The sequence below is a fragment of the Plecotus auritus genome (assembly GCF_963455305.1).
Source record: "Plecotus auritus genome assembly, chromosome: 3".
Classification (NCBI taxonomy): domain Eukaryota; kingdom Metazoa; phylum Chordata; class Mammalia; order Chiroptera; family Vespertilionidae; genus Plecotus; species Plecotus auritus.
In genome coordinates this window covers 204,180,757-204,205,366 of record NC_137772.1, presented here as the reverse complement: position 1 = coordinate 204,205,366, position 24,610 = coordinate 204,180,757, and the positions used below count along the sequence as shown (strand labels likewise).

The following is a 24,610-nucleotide window of genomic DNA, read 5'->3' as shown; positions in this document are numbered from 1 at the left end:
AGTATTTTTTTTCTTCAAATTATATAATTATATTATTAGTATAATTTGAAAAGTTTTAGGATCAAAAAAATAATTTAACTGTTAGGTAATTGCAAGCTAAGTATTAGGGAGTGTAACTGAAAATTTACATATTTAGGCTAAAAAAAGGCAGCTATATATATCATTTAACTCAACTCTTAAAAGGATATAATTTCTATTCTTCTGACTTTATGGAGTTATGAGAAGAAATTTTTTAAAGAACCGTTATGATATTAAATTAAACATGTGGTAGAAAGTTGAGAAATCATGTTATCTAGGTCATGAGAAAAAGAAAACATTTCCTCTGAGGTTTTCACCAACGATGAAACTGTGAAGCCTTGGGTGTACCCTGAGTGGACACCTTGAGAACAAATTAGTAGTTTGAGGACAAACCCCTGATTAGCATCAGGTTTATTACTTTCTTATTACATATCATACTTAAAACAAAACAAAACATACACATATACACACACATTTACTCACATTAAAGATGCAAGATGAAGAAAGATACATGACATTGAATGTGCAGTTGAAAAAAAGGAGTTCTAGCCAAACATCCCAACTTAAATTTAAAGGTATGGAATTCAGTTTTTTTTCCAAGTGGTGTGGATTAATATGGGCATGGATTTAACATGGGTTAATATTAACATGAATATTAATGTAGATAGTAGCTTCTAATATTCTGTTCTTGAACTATTTCACTTTTTGGTGCTTCTGTCTTCCGTCTCTCTCTCCATCTCGCCTCTCTACCTGTTTCTCTCATTTATCAATGTGGGACTAACAGTTATTTACTTTTAAAATAATATTTTGTCTCATATAATTTATTAGGATACTCTCAGCAAATATATACATTAAATTAAATTTAATAGTTAGTAATGAATATGAGTTGTCAGTCATGCACCTCATTATTCATAAAATATGGCATTTTAAATACTAAATTTTAATTTAGCTTGTTAATCACTTTAAAATATGGTTTCCACCAGGTGAAAATTTTTGTTTTGGAAAATAGAGATATTAGACTGAAGATCACAAAATGTGTTGGTCCTATGTGCAAACCTTTTTCACACTCACTTTGTAGATGTCGCATAAAAACCAAAATGTGTTTTGGTGCAAAAAAAGGAGCTCAAGGTGCTACAAATAAGAAATTTGCAACTTTTACTAGTAGTTAAATAGTACATTCTAATATTAATACTTTACTGTAGTGTATTCTTCGCTAAAATTTAGTAAAGCTTGGGGTAAAACATTACATTTGAGTCTAGTTGACAATTCAAGCCTCGCAATTGTGTATTTGTATAACTTTCCTCAGATCTTGGCACCAATAATAAGAAGAAATTGTATTTTTGCCATATGTATAAAGTTTCAGAACCACTATAGATAGTATTACTAATAATAGAATTACTTACAACAGATTAAAATGTTTTGGTGGTTTTTGTTCTTACTATATACTCCATTGGACTTGCACAGTCAAGTTATGTTTTCAAATTACTTGAAATAATTTCTCCGTCTATAGTTAAGCCGCTAACTTAATACCCAGTTAGGGTCCTTTACTTCAGATTCCATTTTATTGTTAGTGATCACTTTTTAAAATTTTGGCTTATCTTTATAATTATAATTATGTATGAGTACATATATTATGCAATTATAATTATATAATACATGTTACACAATAAATTATAATTACTTTATAATTATGTAAAACATTATATATTTTTATAGCAAGGTAATTCCAGAGATTGCCAATTCCCATAAATCCAGTTTCTGTCCCTTTTACCCTATTCAACTAATTGATTCAACTAGTTTATTCAACTAGTTCCCCTACTGTTGGACATTTATGATATTTGCATTCTTTTAAAAATAATATTACTATTACAAGGCCTTGTACATAGGTCTTTTTTATATTTTTCTAATATGTCACTGGGACAGGTTTCTAGAAGAGTTGCTGGATGATGTCATAAATGCCGATAGAAGTTTGTAAACTTCTTTAAATATCTCTCCATAGCATTGTACCATTTCACGTTTCCATGTTTTTCATTGTTTACCTGGTTGCTTACTTGTTTGTTCTTCCAAATAATTTTATAATAAAGTTTGCAGAAGTTCATTGCAAACAACCCAAACCATAGCAGATTGATGTAGCTCCGTATACTAAACCACTTCTTAATTTATCAATTAACTTAGGAAAAGTTTATCTCTTTGACACAGCCTCCAGACCAAAAGTGGTTGAATTTCTATTTGTTCAAGTCTACATTTAAGCTTGTCAGTTCTTTATGTGTTTGTTTAGTTCTCCTTATGTTGGTTGTGGCACTTGGTTTGTTTGGGGTGATTTTTAAGTTTATTTCCAATTTTCTTCTTGTTTGTTTTTTGTTTTGTTAGCTACCCAAAGTGATAATTTTTCTTTATTTATATTTTTAAAGGATACTGGATATATAAAGGCAATTGATTTCAGTGTGTTAATTTTATTTCTAATTGTTTCATGTATCAATAGTTTATTTTTTTTATATTGCTGAGTTATATTACATGGTATGGGACTAAAGTTTTCTTAACCATTCATTGAAGGACTTCTGAGTTATTTTCAGTTAATGGTTATTATAACAAAACCGCTGTGAACATTATAAAAAAGCAAATGATTAATTAGAAAGGTTTTATTTGTGTGAATATATGTGTCTCTAAGTGCCATGCACACACATGTGGGAGTGTATGTGTATGGAGGGGAGATTATTACATATGTAGATTAAAATTCTTTTTTCCAAAGGTAAATTATGCTGAATAGAAGCAATATTTTAAGACTTAATATAATACATGTCACAGTTTCTGACCATGCAGAGTATTATAACTATACAATAAAGTAAATATTTTTCTATTTACTTAAGTTTTATGTTTTTGATTGCCTATTAGCCTTTGAAATTCAAAACCAATATTATATATAATTCTATTGTTATAATTGCCACTCCTTAGAAATGTCCTTTTCTAAGCTAATTTATGGGATTAATTTCTCAGATTTTTCTGTGAAGTTGCACTGGTACAAAATCTTATTGGGAATATCTGGAACAGTAAATGGTATTCTGGTTTTGACTTTTATCTCCCTGATTCTTTTGGGTAAGTGAAAATATCTTTAATTAACTAAATATATGAAAATGTGTACTTTTTATGATTCTTTTCATATTTTGTCTCATTTCACATTTATAGTTCCTTACATTAAGATTTAACAAGGAGCTCCTCTGTATCAAGCAATATATTATACTTCATTGTAATGTGTTTAGTATGCAGTCAGATGAGTATTTGTTCTCAAGTGGCATACAGTCTGATAGGAGGAAAGTGTGTGTATGTGCACATATCCATATTTTTGAGGTGAATATTTAAAAACAATATTTCTTTATTTGTCACCTTCTTGTAAATACATTTTCTGTAAGATTAATTTACTCTTACTTTTTTACAACAAATATTTTACTGAACAACAAGTATACCTCAAACAAGTATACAAACTCCCAAAATGAAGAAAGGAATAATCACGTGGAGGAAGCTCATATTTGGAAGAAATAGATTTTCGGTTAACAATTACGGTGGGATGGGCTAAACACAGTATCGTAAGCCTTGGTAAAACATTAAGAAAGCATGAAAAGAGCATGTGTACTTCCTAGAGCAAGAACTTTGTTTCATTTGCTGTATCCCCTATTCTCAGGACAATGCCAGGCACAGAATAGATCCTCAACAAATATATGTTATTTAAGTGAATTAATTGTACGATATTTGAAATAATTTCTCACTAGACATGAAAATGAAACAAGAAACTTTCTAGTTATCCCTTCAGTGATTTCTTGTTCCAATCATCAGAATCATGCTAAGAATTTGTCTCTGAGACATTGAGCAGGGAAGATATTTACCCAACCTTACAATAATCCTGTTTTCAAGTTTCTCAAGGAGTGTTGCTCAAATGCCCCAAAGGAAATAATTCAAATATCACCCAGCATGATGATACTGGAAACCTGAAAATGAAGAGTGACACAAGAGGAACTATAAGTACTAAAGACGTGGACCACAGTGCTTCAAGTGCTACAGACCATAGAGGTATTTTTCAAGGCTTTAGCCTATTTTTGTTATATTTTATTTATTTTATATATATATTATTGATTTTTTACAGAGAGGAAGGGAGAGGGAGAGAGAGTTAGAAACATCGATGAGAGAGAAACATCAATCAGCTGCCTCCTGCACACTTCCTACTGGGGATGTGCCCGCAACCAAGGTACATGCCCTTGACGGGGATCGAACCTGGGACCCTTGAATCCGCAGGCTGACGCTCTATCCACTGAGCCAAACCGGTCAGGTGTTTTAATCTTTTAGACCTTCTAAGTTTGAAAAATCTCATTGAACATATAGGTAACAAATTAAGTAAACACATATCTGGTATAAATCTACTTGACACTCAAAACTTTATTCACATATATATTTATAGTTGCAGGAGAGCTGTAAAACAGAAGGTAAAGATTTAAAATCAAGTTGAGACATATAATTATGAAAACTTAATTGTGATGATAAGGCAATATGTAATTACTATTTTTTGTTTCTTATTTATCTTTTTTTGAAATACAAATAGATAAAAGCAGTTATATCAAATAAATTGATATTGTGTTATTAAGCTTAGAACTTGAAATCATACAGAATTTTGGAAAACTGTTCTCTCAAATTTTTTAATTAAACATTTTAACAACTCTTTGAACCTTGGACATTTATTTTAAATATATTTTATTGATTTTTTACAGAAGGAAAGGGAGAGGGATAGAGAGTTAGAAACATCGATGAGAGAGAAACATTGATCAGCTGCCTCTTACTGGGGTTGTGCCCGCAACCAAGGTACATGCCCTTGACCGGAATCGAACCTGGGACCCTTCAGTCCACAGGCCAACGCTCTATCCACTGAGCCAAACCGGTTAGGACAGACATTTATTTTATAGTATATGTGATGAAGCTGCAGATTGACTTATTTTATAACTATTTATCTAAGTATTTTCTCTATTCCCCTAATTTGTGTAGTCCTCTTTATCATATATGAATTGTGATAATAACACATATCACACATAAAATATTATGGTCACCCTAGCCGTTTTGGCTCAGTGGATAGAGCTTTGGCCCTTGGACTGAAGGGTCCTGGGTTCGATTCCAGCCAAGGGCATGTATCTGGGTTGCAGGCTTGATCCCCAGCCCTGGTCGGAGCCTGTGCAGGATGTGTCTCTCTCACATCGATGTTTCTCTCTCTGTGTCTCTCCCCATCCCTTCCACCCTAAAAATCAATGGGAAAATATCCTCTGGTGAGGATTAACCAAAAAAGAAAAAAAAAGAGAGAGATTATAATGGCCACATTTGGGTAGTTATTTTGGCCTACACTTATATTTTATATATAGTTCACTTTCCCTCATTATTATTTCAAAAGTCTCAGATCTTTTTACTTGGAGACTTCAATTTAATTTAAGAAAATTAAAGGACTTGATGAAGTTGAAATTACAAAGAGATTGAAAAAAATGAATCTCAGTCTTACTTAATATCAAAAGGAAGACATTAAGAGAGATTACACAGATAAAACAAAGATAGAGATTCTAAAACTTTATGTGGATAAATTCTAAGCAAGTGGTATAGATAATCTTTTATTTACTCTCTCAAATAGCATTAGTGCAATATATATATATATATATATATATATATATATATATATATTAATTGGTTTATGTTATTTTAATAGTTATATTGGATCATAGCATGAAAAAAAACTTTTATGTCTAGGGTTTGCTTTGTCTCACTAAATTAATTTTAAGTCCCAAGAATTATATTTGTATTTTGGACACTGTGAGTCTGAACACCCTGTGATGAGTGCTTTTATTATAGCTCCACTCTTATTTATATAACACAAGTGTTCTCACTGTCAATTTTCAGAGATACACCTATAATTTAATTTTTCTTTGTTTTTCCTATTTCTCTATAGGATTGTGCCCATCAGAATGGCTCAAATATCAAGAAAAGTGTTATTGGTTCTCTAATGAATTAAAAAGTTGGAGTGACAGTTATGGTTATTGTTTGGGTAGAAACTCTCATCTAGTAATAATTCAGGACCAATTTGAAATGGTATGTGGTTTAGTATCATGGCATTAGCCTCTTTACAGTTCAAAAGGACTTTCCTCAAATTTCTTCTGACCCTTCATTAAATTATCATTTATCTTGATTACTGAGTTTTGGGGACCCTCTTAAATTGTGTGCTCGAAGCTGGTGCCTCACTTTGACTCATACTAATCCTGATCTGAATACTTTTTGCAAGTAGACTATGTGTATGCATATAATATATCAAATAACATGTATGAATAAGATGAATTAATTAGTATAAGAATCCTCATGTGCAGTGCGAGAAGCCCAACAAAATTCTAAAATTGTATATAGTATGTCTAAATTATTAAGATATTCTGTTCATCTAGTTACGCATTACTCACTTTTTAGGCTTTCATACAGAAAAACCTAAAACAATCAAATTATGTGTGGATTGGACTTAACTTTACCTCCCAGGAGAGAACATGGAACTGGGTGGATGGTTCTCCATTAGCTTCAAAGATGTGAGTCTTGACTAAAAGGCAATCTGGTTTATTGTTTATTGTAAGACTTATCTTTATAAAACATCTCTTTGTCCACCAAAATCAACTCTGAAGTAATTATTGGTACTAAAGAATTTTAAAGGATGAAAAGTAATTGAATGTTCACTGGAGTAATAACAAATATTGTAGTTAGGTTTACAAACTAAAAAAACTAAAAAACAATAGTAGTTGCACATTTATTGTTTAAAGACTACTCATGATTTGTATGAAAAGGTGGACTGAATCAATGTACTCTTGCGTTTTCAAATTCTCAATGTTTACTTCAGGATCTTTAGTAACTAAAAAACAACTTGTGTATAAAATTTTTGTACTATATGATTGATTGTCATAACATTAAAAGATAAATGAGAAATTATAAGATCAAACAAAAGAATACAAAATGTTCTCAGCAATTGCATGAGATTATTGAGGATTTTAAAATTTTCACCAATATTTTTGTGTTTATGTTAATTTTATAATAAAATATTTAGAGATACAAATAGTAAAACCAGTAAATTCAAATTTTATCCTGATGTTGGTAGACAAAATAATGGTCCCAAAGATGTCCATATCCAAATACCAAAATCCTTAGACTGTATTATCTCTCTTGGCAAAAACGATTTCAAGGCTGTGGTTAAATTAATAATCTTGAGATAAGAACATTATGCTGGATTATCCAGGTGGTCACAATGTAAACACCAGTCCTTACAAGAGAGAAAATAGGGGCATGTGGTCCAAGTGATATAGCCATGGCCCAGGCAGTGCATGCAGCCTCTAAAAGTTGCAAAGGGCAATGAACAAAACTACCCCCTAGGGCCTGTGGAAGGCAGCGCTGTACACACTTCATTTACTCCCGTAAAACTAGTTTTAGAATTCTGACATCCAGAACTGCAAGATAACAAATTTGTCTTGTTTTAAGCCACTAAGTTAGTGGAAATTCATTAGAGCAGTGATAAGAAACTAATACACTATGTAACCAACTAATGATACTATTGTGTTATTTCCATTCCATTACTTTGTCATTAAATATTACTTACTTTCCACCAGGGGGCAGATGCTCAACACAGGAGCAAAAACCACAGGCATGGAAACATGGAACAGACTGATGAATCTCAGAGGGAAGCGGGGCGGGGAGGAGGATGGGAAGAGATTAACCAAAGATCTTATATGCATACTAGAGGCCCGGTGCATGAAATTTGTGCATGGGGGGGGGGTCCCCTCAGCCCAGCCTGCACCCTCTCCAATCTGGGACCCCTCGGGGGATGTCCGACTGCAGGTTTAGGCCAGGGATCGGGCCTAAACTGGCAGTTGGACATTCCTCTCACAATCCTGGACCACTGGCTCTTAATTGCTCACCTGCCTACCTGCCTGGTTGCCCCCAACTGCTCCCCCCTGCTGGCCTAGTCATCCCTCACTTCCCCCCCACCAGCCTAATCACCCCCAAATGTTCCCCCTGCTGGCCTTGTTGCCCCACGCAGCCTGCTTGTTCAGTCATTTGGTTGTCCCTCACTAAACCCCCTGCCGGCCTGGTCGCCCCATGCAGCCTGCTGTTCAGTCATTTGGTCGTCCCTCGGCCCGGCTCTGGGTGTCTGGGCAGCTGACATCCAAGGCTTGCCTGTGCCACGGGCCAGTGCTGGGGGGCTGGGGGGTTGAGAGGACTGGGGGACACCGAAGGAAGGCACACGAAGTGGCCAGACCTACCTGGGGGCGGGCCTGGCCATGCCGTGTGCCTGCCGCCCCAGCGGAGCTGAAGGGACTGGGTGGGCGCTGCCATCTTGTGGCTGTGGGCACTGCCATCTTTGAGGACATGGCACTCAATTAGCAGATTCCCTCCTTATTGGCTGTGGGCGTTTCCATCTTTGTGAGGGTGTGACAGCAATTAGCATATTCCCTCTTTATTAGATAGGACTAGAGGCCTGGTCCATGGATTCGTGCACTGGTGGGGTCCCTCGGCCTGGCCTGTGCCCTCACTGCACTAAATGAATCAATGTAAGCAAGTCAATCAAAGACATTATTGGAATGGAGAATACACTTATGAGATGGTATCATCTGAGGGTAGGGTTGTAATACTGGACATTCTCTGATTGATCACCAAGGAAGGTGCTTAGTTTTTCTCTGCCAAATCCACTCAACACTACCTATAAGATTTAGTTTTAGCTTTAGACCATGTCTGGGGATTTTTGTTCAATGTAAAATTCAAACATAAACTTGGAAACAGTGTATTTTCCAACATGAAAATCCAGCACTTATTTGCTACTTATTAATTTGGAAGTTTTCTTGACCCTGTACAACTTGTTCATGATTCTTTCTTAAACTTTTTCCTAATTTTAAATAAATTCCTAACAGAATAAAATCACTAACGTTATAGTATTTTATAGATAACTTTATAATTGTATTTATCATACTTCTTTATGGATAATCTAGAGGCCCGGTGCGTAGATTCGTGCACTGGTGGGGTCCCTCGGCCTGGCCTGCAGGGATCGGGCTGAAATCAGCAGTCCAACATCCCTTGAGGGGTCCTGGATTTCGAGAGGGCACAGGCCAGGCCAAGGGACCCCACCGGTGCATGAATCCATGTACCAGGCCTCTAGTATGCATATAAGATCTTTGGTTAATCTCTTCCCATCCTTCTCCCCTCCCCCATTCCCTCTGAGATTCATCAGTCTGTTCCATGTTTCCATGACTGTGGTTTCTGCTCCTGCGTTGAGCGTCTGACCCTGGTGGTCAGTGCACGTCATAGATAATACAATAAATGTATACTTTAGTTAGAGCTTCTATAGGTCAGTTTGTGTACAAAGTTCTATGAAAACATTAGTTCATTTAACCTCATAATAGTATCATGAAGCAAATATTATTAATACCATTGTACAATTTGATATGAGAATCTAGCCACAAAAGTTAAGTGAGTTGTTCATGTGACTTAACCTTTTTTTTTTTTTTAACCTAAGTACCACATGGAACAATGCCAAAAATACTCAAATGGGAATGTGGGCACACATTTATTCTTAGCTCTATCATTTGCAAACAAAGTCTCTGAGAACTTTCTGCCAATCAGATAGTAATACTAAGTTACAGAGATACGGTAATGTTTAGTGAGTCAAAGTATTTGCAAATGCCTTGAAATTTTGAATTACCCTTTAATTAAGGGAGGACATTAGCTGCAAATACAAATGGATCTCTTCAGCAGCAATGATTAACAATGTATTTATCCTCTCTTCTGCAGATTCTTCATAAAAGGACTAGCTACTGAAAACAGCTGTGCTGCCATCAAGGGAAACAAAATTTACTCTGAAACCTGCAGCAGTGTTTTCAAATGGATTTGTCAATGTTAATATTCTAAAAAATAAATTATAGTGGAATAATCAGTTATCAAAGTTTTTTGCCTATTAGGTTCTAATATTAATCTTCAAGAGTAAGAATTTAACACTGGAATTAAACACCAAAATCTTTTCTCCATTTTCCCTTCATCACCCATATTGATCCTAGCCTCAAAATAACTCCTGCTTATAACCTGCAATATACCCTTTCTAGTTTTTAATGTGATACTATAATCTAGTATAAACCCATGCATTTATATTCAGGATTTTTATTCATTTTTTTTCATTTATACATTTTTTTCATTTTTTTTATTTCATTTTTCATTTATTATGTCTGCTTTTCTGTATTTTGCCTTTTTATTATTAACAATATTCTATGCAAGTTTCATGTAGTCCTGAGTTGCATTATGATGTGGATTTATAGATTCTCTACTCCTATTGATGAACATTAACTTTGTTTCTAGGATTTTGTTACTATAAACTGTTTCAATAAGCATTCTAAATATTTTCTTAAATAATAGCACTTTTTTCGATGATATAAACTTTAAAATTGGAAATTCTGGGTAAAAGTGTTAAACATGTTGTTTGTTTACTTTAGATTTTATAAAAGTTTTATCTAAACTTGGAAACTATTATAAACTTTCAAGAAGATTGTGGGTACAGAATAAAGATCTAAATATTTTTCTTGAACCTCTTGAGAATTAGTTGTCAAACTGATGTATTTAACTATGAAATTTCAGGTATCATTGAATAATGCTGTGTATATTTCCTACAAAAATATTCTACCTAATCACAATACAATGACCCAAATCCACATTAACATTGCCATAGTGCTACCAACTAATTCTCGGCCTACCTTCAGTGTTTGCCAATTATCAAAATAATGTTCTTTAGAGTAAAACAGCCAGTTCAGATGTTTATTTAATCTCCTCCCATCTAGAACAGTTCCTTAGCCTTCTTTGACATTCATGACCTTGATCTTTTGAATACTACAAGCTGGTGATTCTGTAAAATGTTCTTCAATTTGAATCTGATTATTTCTCATGGTTATATTCAAGTTATGCCTCCTTGGCAGGAATAGCAGAGAAGTGATATAGTGAAATTGCCTTCTTCTCAATGGCTCATAATTTCCTATTTTGATGATTGAATTGTTCTAAACTGAATCACAAGAGTTGCCCTTCAAGGTGACATCTGTCCCTGATCTCCACAATCCTTTGCTTGTTTGTAGTTTGTTTGTTTTTAATGGTAATAGCCTCAGTAGAATACCAATAATCATTTTTGCCAATATTTGAACTGCCCTTTATGTTCTAGCCCAGAGGTTTTCAATTGGTGCGTTACAGAAATTTTAAAACATGCAATACCTGACTATTTAGTCAACAGCACTGACCTCTTTCTTTCTTTTTTTTTCTTTCTTCAATTGCTTTGCATGTTTTCAGCTGTTCCTCCCACCTGAGACTGAAATGCCCATAATAAACTTTGAGTTTATGCCTAACACCTCCAGAGTGGTAGAAATACACAGCTTTTCTCCTGTGTTGCAACACCCTTTAAAGAGGCAGCCTCTTTTCTCCCTTGAGACTTTCTTCTCCTCTCTGAAGGTGCCCTCCCAACACCTCCAGGGTTAGGGGCACTGACCTCTTCCCCCCTCAGCATGTCAAATAAAAAATGACAACAGCCAACACAACAATAGATTTCCTGTGTGAATGAATCAAAATTATACCTATTTTTTTTGTCAGATTGGCAGAAAATACATTTTTTGGTGAGCCACAGAATTTTAATGTTGGAGTACTTACTCCTTGACCCTGCTCACCATGCCAACCGTGGGAGCACAGGTCCTTCTCTGCCGGAGGCTAACCCCCTGTAGACGCCGGATATTGGATGGAGAAGACATGAGAAGTCGTGGGCATATAGGAGAGTCTTTATTGTAGCCCAAGTAGCCATTGCTAACAAGGAGCCACTAGACGAAACAGTTCTTCAAAGTAGCCTCACCAAGTAGCTGCACAAAGCAGCCTTTGCAAATACGGTAGTAAACACAGGAGCCCTTGTAAACATGGCAGCCATTGCTAGCAAAGCAGCTGGACCGGTAGCCAGCCCTACCTAAAAGCAGCCTCCTGCTGGCTGGTCAGTAACACACTTTATACCAATTTAGACAAAAGAGACTTCTTGCCAAATAGTGACACCAGTATTTGGGTTATAGAAAAGCACACCTGTGTAGTGTATACAATACAATCACTGTGCCCTTGCTCAGATTGACCTTGAACATCTGGCGTACTCTGGACAGGGCCCCCATACTCCAATTGGCCTTGAACATCCGGCATACTTTGATTAGGCTTCCCACACTCCACCCCTTACACTGGATGGTCCTCTAGGGGTACCCTGGCCCATTTGCCAGCTCCTTGAACGTGGAGCCTATAACAACAATACAAACTGTAGGATGTTATGACCAGTGCTCTGGCCCCAATAGTAAACTTGCAAATGCCTAACTTCATGTCCCTGATGGTCTATCCCACCAGTCTTGAGGGGGGAGGGGAGAACGGGTCTTGGGAGAGGGCGTGTGGGGCCTGGACTTTACTATCTCTTACAGGGTACTGGTTACATTGCCAGGACTGGATCAAGGGGTGAGACTGTAACTTATAGTTGTACCTGCTTCCCAAAGGGATAGGAGGGCCACCCATAGCTCTTCCCCAGTAACAGGCCGTGGCCAGGTCCATACTCCCTGTGCCCCCTCTGCAAGGGGGAAGGCCTTGGGTCGCAGCAGTTCATGTGTTGCTTTCACCTGCACATGCAGTGTCTGCGGATACCTCCGTATATATTTGTCTAGCCTAATCTTTTAGGCAAGGTGGGTCCACCCCTAGATGGAGCTCTCATTTTCCTGTCCCTACATGGGGTGATGGCCTACTAGCCACTATTGCTTGTGTCATCGTGGCAACTATAAAGTTAAGCCTGTAAAGACAGCCCAGCTTCAGTTCTAATGGCCAAAGGGCTACGTTGCCCAGTATCTGAATCAAACTACATAGTTCATTAGTATCCAAACGGACAGTCACAGCTGTCCGTGTAATAGGATTCTTCGCTACTAGACCCGTCTTTACACCACATGTTCTTCGGGAACGGTGGCATACCCTCTCGGAACGGACTAGGGAGTAGCTCATCCATAGAAATTTTATCCCTTGACAGGGTCTCATGTCACAGGACCCAACAGGGTTTAAAATTCCTGTGACAGAGGGCTGGTACTCACCGCTTCCTTCTGTTCTAAATAGGCCCCCACTTTGCTAAATTTAGATTTGTGCCACTCCCAACATGGGCATGGTCACACAGGCCTGCAAGTCAGCACACATGGCTGCCAACTGTCTCTCAACAAAAGAATATTGGCTCCCAGTTTTCTTCCATAACTGGGACTAAAACCTGATAGGTACCCTTCTCTGCCAACTTGGGCAGCTGCCCTCTTGGCGGCTAGGTGCCCTTTTTTTCTGGGGTTCAACCCCACATCTCCCCCTTCTGAGACAACTGACACATGGCTGTAACAATGGCGCCAGGTGGGGACTAGACACTTGCTAATACCCCAAAAGACCAACATAGATCTGTAACAACTGCTGGCAGCTGCGTTCAAATCTGCAAGCGATTCAGAGGTTAACACATCATTAACACAGTGAAACGTTGGCCCTATGGGAGGCTTGCCCCAGGTAGCTAAATCTCATGCCATCAAACTATGACAAATGGTAGGGCTATGCAAACATCCCTGAAAGAAGGCGACCAACGTCCACTGTCAACGCTCCTATGCAAACGCAAACTGTCCTTGACTCTCTGCAGCCACGTCCATGGAGAAGAAGGCACCAGCCAAGTCCATCACATAGGGCATTGCTCCAACGCCAGTGCAAGACGATCGATGCAACCCTCTAAGCCAGCACCGTGAAGTGTAGCAGGGGAGTCAATCTGGTACCGGAGAGAGTTGCCTACATTACAGGGACAGCTCTATTCGGCACCCGTCTATATGAGCAACTGGGCCCGCATATCTATCCAGGCCACCACAGAGCAAACTGTAGTCCACATGCGGCCTCCTGGCCCCCCAACCGGTGCCTCCGCCATCCCTTAGCAGGAGATCAGACTCCTCGCTCTGATCCAGGGGTAGTGCCTTCCCTCTGCACTCTCAGGGATCACTGCTCCACCAGCAGCTGCATCCAGAAGGCCAGCAGCAGTCACTGGGTGGCGGATCTATTTTCTCCTTTTTAACCTCTGCTGTGAGCAGGCATTATCTTACAGTCACAGGCCTTGCCATGCCCCTCTCTCACCGCTTGAACTCCAGGTGGCCATGGAGCCACATACTGCTGGGGCTGCAGAGAGAATCAAATCTTCGTGTGCATTGCAAAACAGCAGCAGCTTGGGCACCAGACCCTCCTGCTGTCTTTCACCTGCTCTGGCCCCGTGGTGGTGCCCTCCATGGCCTCTGCTGTAGCCTCTGCGGAACTCGGCTCCGCCTTCATCTCTGCCTGGGTCCCAGAGGCTTAGTCTCTTTCAAGCTGTGCAGCTCCCAGCCACTCCTCGGGGATCTGGTCTGGCAGGGACCAAGGAGTCTTCTCTGCTGCTACCGGTGTCACTGCTACCAGATACTACAGCCTGGTTGGAGGAAACATGACCTCCAGCGGGGCAGATGGGACACTTATCCCCACATCCTGTTCCTGATGCCAAGTGTCCGAGTCCTTACTCCTTGACCCTGCTCGCTGGGCCAACTGTGGGAGCAGAGGTCCTTTTCTGCCAGGGGCTGTACCCCTGTAGACAACGGGTATTAGATGGAGAAGGTATGAGAAGTCGTGGGCATATAGTATTGTAGAAGACCGAAGAAACCCAAGGGAGCTTAGAGAAATGGAGTTACACAGCTTTATTACCCTGGCAGTCTCAGAGGAGTTGCCTCCAGAGTCTGACCAAACCAATGTGGTGGAAGCCCTTCTTTTATCCCCTTTTGGTTTATTTGTCCTCCAAATACGGACCTTTCGTGGGCTTTGGAAAAAGCCCTGTGGGTTGGGATGGGGGTCTTGAGGTCATATCTCAGGGCCTGGCCTGGTGCCAGCGCTGATAACCCCCTCCCGGGGTTATTTATTGTTCATGGTTTATGGCATCTGTAAAATGTGAGCATTTAGGTAACAGGTCTTGCAAGACCAGATTGTGGAGGAAAGGGGCAGTGACTTAATTATAGGTTATCAAGAATGTACACTGGGCTTGCTGGCACAGATGCAGATCGCTAGCCCCCCAAACATCAGGGTTACATTGGAATTAGCCTTTTAGCCTTCTCAATGGGACAGTATTGTAGCCCAAGTAGCCATTGCTAACAAGGAGCCATAAAGACAAAACAGTTCTTCAAAGTAGCCTCACCAAGTAGCTGCACAAAGCAGCCTTTGCTAACACAATAGTAAACATAGGAGCCCTTGTAAACATAGCAGCCATTGCTAACAAAGCAGCTTGACCCAGTAGCCAGCCTTACATAAAGGCACCCTCATACCGGCTGGTCAGTAACACACTTTATACCAACTTGGACAAAAGAGACTTCTTGCCAAATAGTGACATCAGTATTTGGGTTATAGTGACATCAGTATTTGGGTTATAGTGACATCAGTATTTGGGTTATAGTGACGCCAGTATTTGGGTTATAGAAAAGTACCCCTGCGTAGTGTATATACTACAACTGCTGTGTCCTTACTCAGATTGGCCTTGAACATTTGGCGTACTCTGGACAGGGCCCTCACACTCCAATTGGCCTTGAACATCTGGCATACTTTTGTTAGGGTTCCTACATTTAGTAATTAGTTTATGTGTGCCATGAGATGAAAAATGTTGAAAATTGCTGTTCTAGCCTGATTCATGAACATTAATTGAATAATGAACCAGACAAATATAAAAATAAAACTTTCTTTTCTCAAATAACTTGCTTTTGTTTTCGTCTTTCAAAATACTATATTTTATTTTTCTCTTCTAGAATTTAAACTCCATGTGGGCAAGGTTTTTGCCTTGTTTAGATATCTGTTGTATCCTTATTTTCAAAGCAATGCTTGACACATAATAGATGCTCAATAAATATTAATTGAATCAATTTTGATAGGTACTATAAATTAAAAATTGCATGATACTTATGAAAATATAAAGTAGGGTATCTGATGTATCCAACAGAAATAGCTCTCAATAATGAAGGGGGGGAAATACTTTTTCAGACTAACAAAAGTTGAGGTAATTTATTGCCAGCAGGTCTGCATTATTAACAATATAAAATGGAGTTCATATGTGGACTCTAATGAACAAAATAAACTGATGAACAAAAATAGATCCAGAGACATAGAAGCATGGAACAGATTGCTAACCTCAGAGGGAAGGCAGGAGAGAGAGGATGGGTGGGAAGAGATCCACCAATGAACATGTATGCATACATGCATAACTCATGGACACAGTAAGGTGGTGAAGGCCTGGGGTGAGGGCAAGGGTGGGCTAGAAGAGGTCAATGGGGGACAAAAGGGGACATATGTAAACTTTCAACAATAAATATTTAAAAAAAAATAAATAATGAAGGAGTCTTGCCCATGGGTGTGGCTCAGTGGTTGAGCGTCGACCTATGAACAGGAGGTCACTCACGGTTCGATTCCCAGTCAGGGCACATGCCCGGATCATAGGCTTGATCCTCAGTATGGGGCATGCAGGAGGCAGCCAATCAATGATTCTCACTTTATTGATGTTTCTATCTCTCCTGCCCCTTCCACTCTGAAATCAATAAAAAATACATTAAAAAAAAACAAAACACTCCAAAACAAAAAACAATAAATATTAAAAAAAAAATAATAATAATAAAGAAAGTTCTTGCCCAGCCAGTGTGGTTTGAGCATCGACCCATGAACCAGGGGATCAGTGTTCAATTCCTGGTCAGGGCACATGCCCAGGTTGTGGACTCGATCCCTAATAGGGGGCGTGCAGGAGGCAGCTGATCAGTGATTCTCTCTCATCATTGATGTTTCTATCTCTCTCTCCCTTTTCCTTCCTCTCTCTGCAATCAGTAAAAACATAATAAAAAAATAATAACGCTTCAATAAATACAGGGGTGCATGCATTCTTTCAAACTGTTGCCTCTGGTTTCTTCAGATGTATTCCCAGAAGTGGGATCACTAGGTCAAAGGAAACTCCATATTGTTTTCCAAAGTGATGGGAATGCAGACCTTGGAAGCTTCTCTTTCCTCCACATCTTGTTTGTTGATTCATTGATGGTAGTAATCGCGTCAATGATAAAAAGAAAGAAAAAGAAAAAAGAAAAAACTCACTTTAAAATTATATTTTTAAAAACTAGGTAAAACACCACTAATGTTGAAATATTTGAAACATTTCCCTTAAAATGTCAAACAAGTCAACACTATTCCCCATCAATAACTTTCTGGCAGTCTTACCTTTTTTCATTAGACAAGAAATAGTAGTTATAACACAGGAAAAAATAAAGCTTATTATTAAATGCTATATTTTATAGCATTTAAAATAATCCACAGATTATTTGAAATTGTGAGAGCTTTCAGCATGGATGTTGAACAGAAAAATAATCAAAAGCAGTTATATTTCTATATAGAAACAACTATTTTAAAAGACAATAAAACTGCATAACTCCAATAGGAGAAAAATTATATATATATATATATATATGTGTATATATATATATATAAAATAAGGATGCATGTAGTAAATAATTTTCAGTAACTGTTTAGAAAAATTGTAAATTATATAAGAAGACAAAAATCAATAGAAGATACATATTATAGCCCTGGCCAGTGTTGTTCAGTAGTTAGAGTGTTAGCCCATGCACCAAAGAGTCGAGGGCTCAATTCCCAGTTAAAAATTAGATAAAACGCCACTAATGTTGAAATATTTGAAACATTTCCCTTAAAATGTCAAACAAGTCAACACTATTCACCATCAATAACTTTCTGGCAGTCTTACCCTTTTTCATTAGACAAGAAATAAGTAATAGTTATAACACAGGAAAAAAATAAAGCTTATTATTAAATGTAATATTTTGTAGCATTTAAAATAATCCACAGACTATTCAAAATTGTGAGAGCTCATATCTGGGGTGTGGGTTCATTCCCTGGCCCCAATAGAAGCACATGTGGGAGGCAACCAATTGGTGTCTCTCTCTCACATCGATGTCTCTCTCTCTGATGCTTTTCCTCCATCCCTTCCATTCTCTCTAAAAATCAATGGAAATAAGCCCTTGGGTGAGGATTAATAAAAAAAAGATACATATTATCTATATATATAAAAGCCTAAGCGACCTATTGACTGATTGCTATGATGCACACTGACCACCAGGGGGCAGAAGCTCAATGCAGGAGCTGCCCCCTGGTGGTCAGTGCACTCCCACAGCCAACTTCCTGTGGCCCCTTCCCCTGGCCAACCTCCTGCGGTCCCTCCACCCAGCCAGCCAACCTCCTGTGGCGCCCATCAGCCCCAATCGCCAGCCAGGCTGAAGGACCCCACCCGTGCAAGAATTCATGCACTGGGCCTCTAGTAAATTGATAAGAACATAATGTTATAAATATAATACTGCCAACACTGACCTATAGATCCTGCGAAATTATAAGATTCTTCTAAAATTGATATAGAAAAGTAAAGATCCAGGACATATGAAAAGTAAAAAGTAAGTTGAAGGAATTTAACAAAAGTGAAGTTATACAGAGGGAAAGAAAAAAAGGTTATAGATATTAAAACTTTATTACCTATGGTTATAAGCCATAATCAGAAATGTTTATGTAGTACTATTTTTTTCCCCTGCAAATCCATTTTCTTTCTGTGTAGCATCTAGCTGTTGCTACACCATCATCACTGAGGTAAGCACATTTTTCATTTCCTCTCACATCAAACCTATAATAGAGAGAGTACGTTAAACACTTTATACTAGGGAGTCCTATAATTTCTCCCTTGTCCAATAACACCTTTAAAAAATCTCTCCCCGAATCGTAAAAATGTGTACTGTGATATACCAGTAGTACTCTCTTGCTAGGGTTAAGATATCTGCACTAAACTGGACCATAAGAGTCTGTCTTCCAAGCATTTATATTTATCAAGCATTTATATTTATTAAGTTACATTAAGTGAGTTATACGTAATGAGTGGAACTCCCAGTTCATATAAATCAATGGTTCTAACATGGGGCAATTTTGCCTTCCCCCGACCCTCCACAAGGGACACTGGCAATAATGGGAGACATTTTTGGTTGTCACCAATGGAGTGGGTAAAAATCAGAGATGCTGCTAACATCCTACAATGCACAAGAAAGTGCCCCCCGCCTCCACCTTCAACAAAGAATTATTTAGTCCAATGTGTCAGTTGTGTTGCTATTGAGAAACTTGAATAAAAACTAAAGTGGTGAAGTGGCTGGCAGTCATCATTTGGGTTGGTTACACTGAGATCATGTGTGCAGTGAGTTCAGGTCTTTTGATCCAATTTTTCTTATTGTAAAATGAAAGATACAAAGCTCAGGATAAATTATGTTATCAATGCAAATAAAATCAGGTTAAAATAAACAACAAATTGATCATGAACTATGATCAAAATATGTCAGCAAACAGGTAGCACAAAGCTTGAAAAATAGATGTAGAATTGGAAAAGATAATTTAGAATCAGGCAAAAGTTTAAATTCTTTTGGACTGTATTTGTGACTTTTAGGTCTTTATTTTCAAAATAACCAAGTACAAGATCTTCCCCTTCTATATATATACATATATTTTAAAGCAAATTAACAACAGTGAATATTTATTAATTGCTGTGATCCAGGTTTTCTTTTTTAAATTTATCTTTATTGTTTAAAGTATTACAAATGTCCCTTTCCTCCCTTGCCCCCTCCTCCCCACTCCCATGTCCTCCCCATGCAACTGGCTGAGGATTCCTCTTATATCTTGATTCCCAGCCTCTCTGGTTGACTCCTGGAGTTAAACTCAATACATGGTACAATCTTCCCATTTCATCTTTTTAACATGTGCTCAAATCTTGAGCTCTAGAGAAATGTAGCTAACCCATGGTTTCTTTTGGTTGCACTATCTGAATTTAAATAATCTCAGAAAGAAAGAAACTCACCATTTGTTAAATATTCCTCCATTTACCCATTTTCCTGTTTCATTTTCTGTCATCTCCAACCCAATCCAGAGATCATAAATACATTTGTGTTGTCTTAGAAAATCCTTTAGAGACAAAATAAATTTCATAATTTTACTTCTCAGTTTTTACTACAGCCTATTGTGAGGAACAAGGTGACAAGTGTTCAACTCCAAGCTATCCCAGAAAATAAAAAATATTTTACTCTCTGACCCTCTGTTTTCTTATTTATGAAACAAAGATGTGAGATACATTTTCTTTCAGATACTTTCTGATTCCAAATGAATAATTTTTCATATGAAAATCTATTCCTCCAATATTTTTAAACAAAAAAATTATGGAAATCCAGTTTGTTATGAAGCTCATTTTAATCATCACATATTTACTATAATGGTTTTCCTGTTCCTAGCAATTACTAGTATATTGAGTTCCGTGTTGTATTTTACTTCAACTTCTCTCCCAAAATTATTATCACACACACACACACACACACACACACACACACACACACACACATGCCCCTCAGATAACTAGTTATTTTATAATCTAGTTATCAGATTGTATTTTTTGCAGATATTTTAATGTTTAAAGGTATTATTCAGGGAAATTATAATTTTTCCTGATATTTCTTCTTTTCTCCTTCTTATTCATTCAATGTTACAACTGAGCTCATTTTCAAGTCATGGAGTCTTCTCTGCTACTGACTACATACCAGGGAAACCTTCAGCTTTACATTATATAACTCCATGTTTCAAGTTAATGATAAATATAAAGGAATCATGACAAATCACAATACTCATGGTCCATTTCGATCTAATACTAGTAACAGTGACAAAGTAGTCTTTGTCATTTTAATATGCCATCCTCTGCAGCATTTTATAAATTTATTTTTAAAAAGTTCATTTCATTGAGCTAAGCTTTGGGATTACAAAGAAATATATTAATAAAATATTCTCCCTGGATTGAAAGGGCTAAATTTAGTGAGAAAAATTATGTAAATATAGAGTTAGAAAATATCCTACCAGTTAAGGGGAAGATAATGAGTATAATAAACAAAAATTAAATTTGAGTTTACAAAAAAGACGTATCTGGTTTTTATGGGAGACTTTCACATAGAATGTGCCCTAAGAGGTAAATCTGGAAGAGAAGATTTCATGATACATATAGAGGGTGAGGGAGAAAAAGACATTCATAGTCTAGATTTAGCAAAGAGCTTGTCTGAAGGCAGAAAAAAATATATTAGGATAAACATATTGGAAACCAGCAGGGGAGATCTATGCCTATGCCTATGCCTATATATTCATAAGAAAAATAATACAATAATTAATGAATAGTAATACAAAAATAAATTGTTTTGTGTACTTGCAACTGTAAATCTATTTTTGCCCAGCCTATATGTGTATATATAAATTATTGAATAATGGGAAAATTGGATGATGTTCAGTAGCTGTGGTCTTGGTGACAGGCAACTGGGAGGTGCATTTTCTAGAACCTGTCCAATGAAAAAATATTAATCGTTATTTGTTCAACACAGGGGTACCCATATAGCTTATTGTTAAAAATGCAAGATAATTTTAAGTAGATGGAAATAAACAAAAAAAGTTTCATGAAACAAGTTTTATCTCATTTTAACTTAGGACATATTTTGTAATGTAAATATATATATATATATATAATATTTAAATTTTTAAAAAAAGTCTTAAAATTCTTGTATACATTACTGCCCTGGCTGATGTGGCTCAGTTGGTTGAGGGTCAGACCATGCACCCAAGGACACAGGCTAGATTTTTAGTCAGGGTGCATGCTGGGGTTGCAGGCTCTATCCCCAGCAGGGGCCGTGCAGGAGACAGCTGATCAATGTAATGTTTTATCTGCTGGAAACAAAGTCCAGCAGGTCATAATTATGCAAGAAGTTCATCAGAAGGCTGATGGATCTTGGGGCTTCAGTGGGACTGAAAATCTGCATATATTATTACCTGCTGCTGAACAGCTGTAGGCATTTTCCCTAAACTGATAATCTTTTCCTGTTTACCTGCTGCTGGAGGAATGGCTGAAGGAATTTCCCCTAACCTGATAATCCATTATTCCTTATTGTACCTTACCTTTGATATGTATATCTGCTTTGCTAAAGGGAAAGATCTATACTAATAAAAGGGTAATATGCTAATTAGACTGGGAGACCTTCCGGATGTCCTTCAGGACAAAGCCATAGTGGTGGGGCCAAGGCAGAGGCGGTTAGGGGCAATCAGGCCAGGAGGGGAGGGCAGTTGGGGGTGATCAGGCCGGCAGGGGGGACAGTTGGGAGTGAGCAGGCTGGCAGAGGGGGCAGTTGGGGGTGGTCAGGCCGATAGGGGGGGCAGTCAGGGGTGAGCAGGCCAGCAGTGGGGGGCAGTTGGGGGCGATCAGGCCAGCAGGGGGGACAGTGGGGGTGAGCAGGCTGGTGGGGGGAGAAGTTGGGGCAAGCAGGCCAGCAGGGGGGACAGTGGGGGTGAGCAGGCTGGTGGGGGGAGAAGTTGGGGCAAGCAGGCCAGCAGGAGGGGTAGTTGGGGGGTGCAGGCCAGCAGGCAGAGTGGTTAGGGCAATCAGAGAGGCAGGCAGGTGAGCAGTTTAGGAGCCAGCAGCCCTGATTGCTAGAAGGATGTCCGACTGCTGGCAGTCGGACATCCCCCAAGGGGTCCCAGATTGGAGAGGGTGCAGGCCAGGTTGAGGGACACCCCCCACCCCTGTGCACAAATTTCGTGCACTGGGCCACTAGTGTCTTAATAAAAAGCCATGGGTCCGGAGATTCAGAGAGCTTAGTCACTAGAGCTAAGACTCCACTGGCTCCCCCAAAATGCCTTCCAAATTTATATTTCTTGTCTAGTTTATCCATTTATATGCAGCCCTTTCTCCAGATTCCTGAACCCTTGCTGTGAAAAGACTGCAACATTTATCGATGTTTCTCTCTCTCCCTCTCCCTTCCTCTCTCTCTAAAATCAATAAAAAATATTAAAATTATTGTATATATTACTTTTATCACTCCTTTACAGACAGGTTTACCTCATTCTGTTGGTCACTTATATTTTGCCCAGATTATATAGTAAACTAGAGGCCTGGTGCACGAAATTTGTTCACAGGGGAGGGGGGTGTCCCTCAGCCCAGTCTGCACCCTCTCCAATCTGGAATCCCTCTCACAATCCAGGACTGCTGGTTCCCAACTGCTCTGCTCGCCTGCCTGCCTTCCTGATTGCCCCTAACCGCTTCTGCCTGCCAGCCTGATCACCCCCTAACCACTCCCCTGCCAGCCTGATTGATGCCTAACTGCTGCCCTGCCAGCCTGTTTTCCCCTAACTGCCCTTCCCTGCAGGCCTGGTCCCCCCCAACTGCCTTTCCCTGCAGGCCTGGTCGCTCCCAACTGCCTTTCCCTGCAGGCTTGATCGCCCCCAACTGCCCTCCCTTGCAGGCCTGGTTTCTCCCAACTACCCTCCCCTGCTGGCCATATTGTGGTGGCCATCTTGTGTCCACATGGGGGCAGGATCTTTGACCACATGGGGGCAGCCATCTTGTGTGTTGGAGTGATGGTCAATCTGCATATTACTCTTTTATTAGATAGGATAGAGGCCTGGTGCATGGGTGGGGGCCAGCTGGTTTGCCCTGAAGGGTGTCCTGGATCAGGGTGGGGGTTCCCTTGGGGCATGGGGCGGCCTGGGCTAGGGGCCTGTGGTGGTTTGCAGGCTGGCCACACCCCCCAGTGACCAAAGTGGAGGCCCTGGTATCTGGGGTTTATTTATCTTCTAAAATTGAAACTTTGTAGCCTGGAGCGGAGCCAAGGCTTCTGCTTGCTCCGTGGCGACAGCCATTTCTGTTGGGATTTATGTATCTTCTATAATTGAAACTTTGTAGCCTTAAGCGAGGCCTGGGCCAGCCAGGGTGTGCAGAAAGCTTGGCTTCCTCCATCGCCGGGGGCAACCCTAGCCTCCTGCTCTTTCCAGCTCCATGGCTGCTGCCATTTCTGTTGGGCTATATTTATCTTCTATCATTGAAACTTTGTAGCCTTGAGTGGAGGCCTAGGCTGGCAAGGGCAGGCGGAAAGCTTCGCTTCCTCCATTGCCAACGAAACCCAAGCCTCCCTCCTGCTCTCTGTGGCCATAGCCATCTTGGTTGGGTTTATTTGCATATTCACTCCTGATTGGCTGGTGGGCATGGCTGGTGGGCGTGGCTTGTTGGTGTAGCAGAGTGGTGGTTAATTTGCATATTACTCTTTTATTAGATAGGATAACAGGCATTAACAATCTTCAAAATACATCAAGATATTTTATGATGAATTTTTTTTAATCCAAATAGTACCATCATTCTTATTTGCTATGTTTAATGATTTCCCTTAAGCTTAAAACTATTGTTGTGTACTTCTGTTCTTGGTGTTCTATAATATTCACTATTTTTCAGTCTTTGCCAACATGATTCTTGTAAGTGAAGAGTTTAAACAGTATGCCTTGTTCTTTCTTTATCCCTCAAGAATTTTATTAACATTCATTATTTTTCCATTTTGCCGGTAATTTAGCCTCTTTTTCCTTAAGAGGAACTGTA

The 24,610-nt window shown here is 38.8% G+C and overlaps 2 protein-coding genes across 2 annotated transcripts in view; one reads left to right on the top strand and one right to left on the bottom strand.

Moving 5' to 3' along the window:
- Nucleotides 1-393: 393 nt before the first annotated feature.
- On the top strand, nucleotides 394-10,627 carry KLRF1 (killer cell lectin like receptor F1). Its single transcript, XM_080658985.1, has 6 exons — nucleotides 394-593; nucleotides 3,013-3,111; nucleotides 3,925-4,080; nucleotides 5,987-6,126; nucleotides 6,493-6,605; nucleotides 9,847-10,627. The coding sequence occupies exons 1-6, from the start codon at nucleotides 509-511 to the stop codon at nucleotides 9,953-9,955; spliced, it is 702 nt and encodes a 233-aa protein (XP_080515111.1). The 5' UTR covers nucleotides 394-508; the 3' UTR covers nucleotides 9,956-10,627.
- Nucleotides 10,628-16,131: 5,504 nt separating this feature from the next.
- The window catches only part of CLEC2B (C-type lectin domain family 2 member B), a 30,067-nt gene continuing 21,588 nt past the window's right edge, over nucleotides 16,132-24,610 (bottom strand). The window contains exons 5-7 of the mRNA XM_080658986.1: nucleotides 20,027-20,130; nucleotides 18,670-18,814; nucleotides 16,132-17,150 (exon numbers count right to left, since the gene is read on the bottom strand). Of these exons, the coding sequence (XP_080515112.1) occupies nucleotides 18,709-18,814; nucleotides 20,027-20,130 (210 nt within the window). The 3' untranslated portion in view covers nucleotides 16,132-17,150; nucleotides 18,670-18,708. The remainder of the gene's footprint in view (nucleotides 17,151-18,669; nucleotides 18,815-20,026; nucleotides 20,131-24,610) is intronic.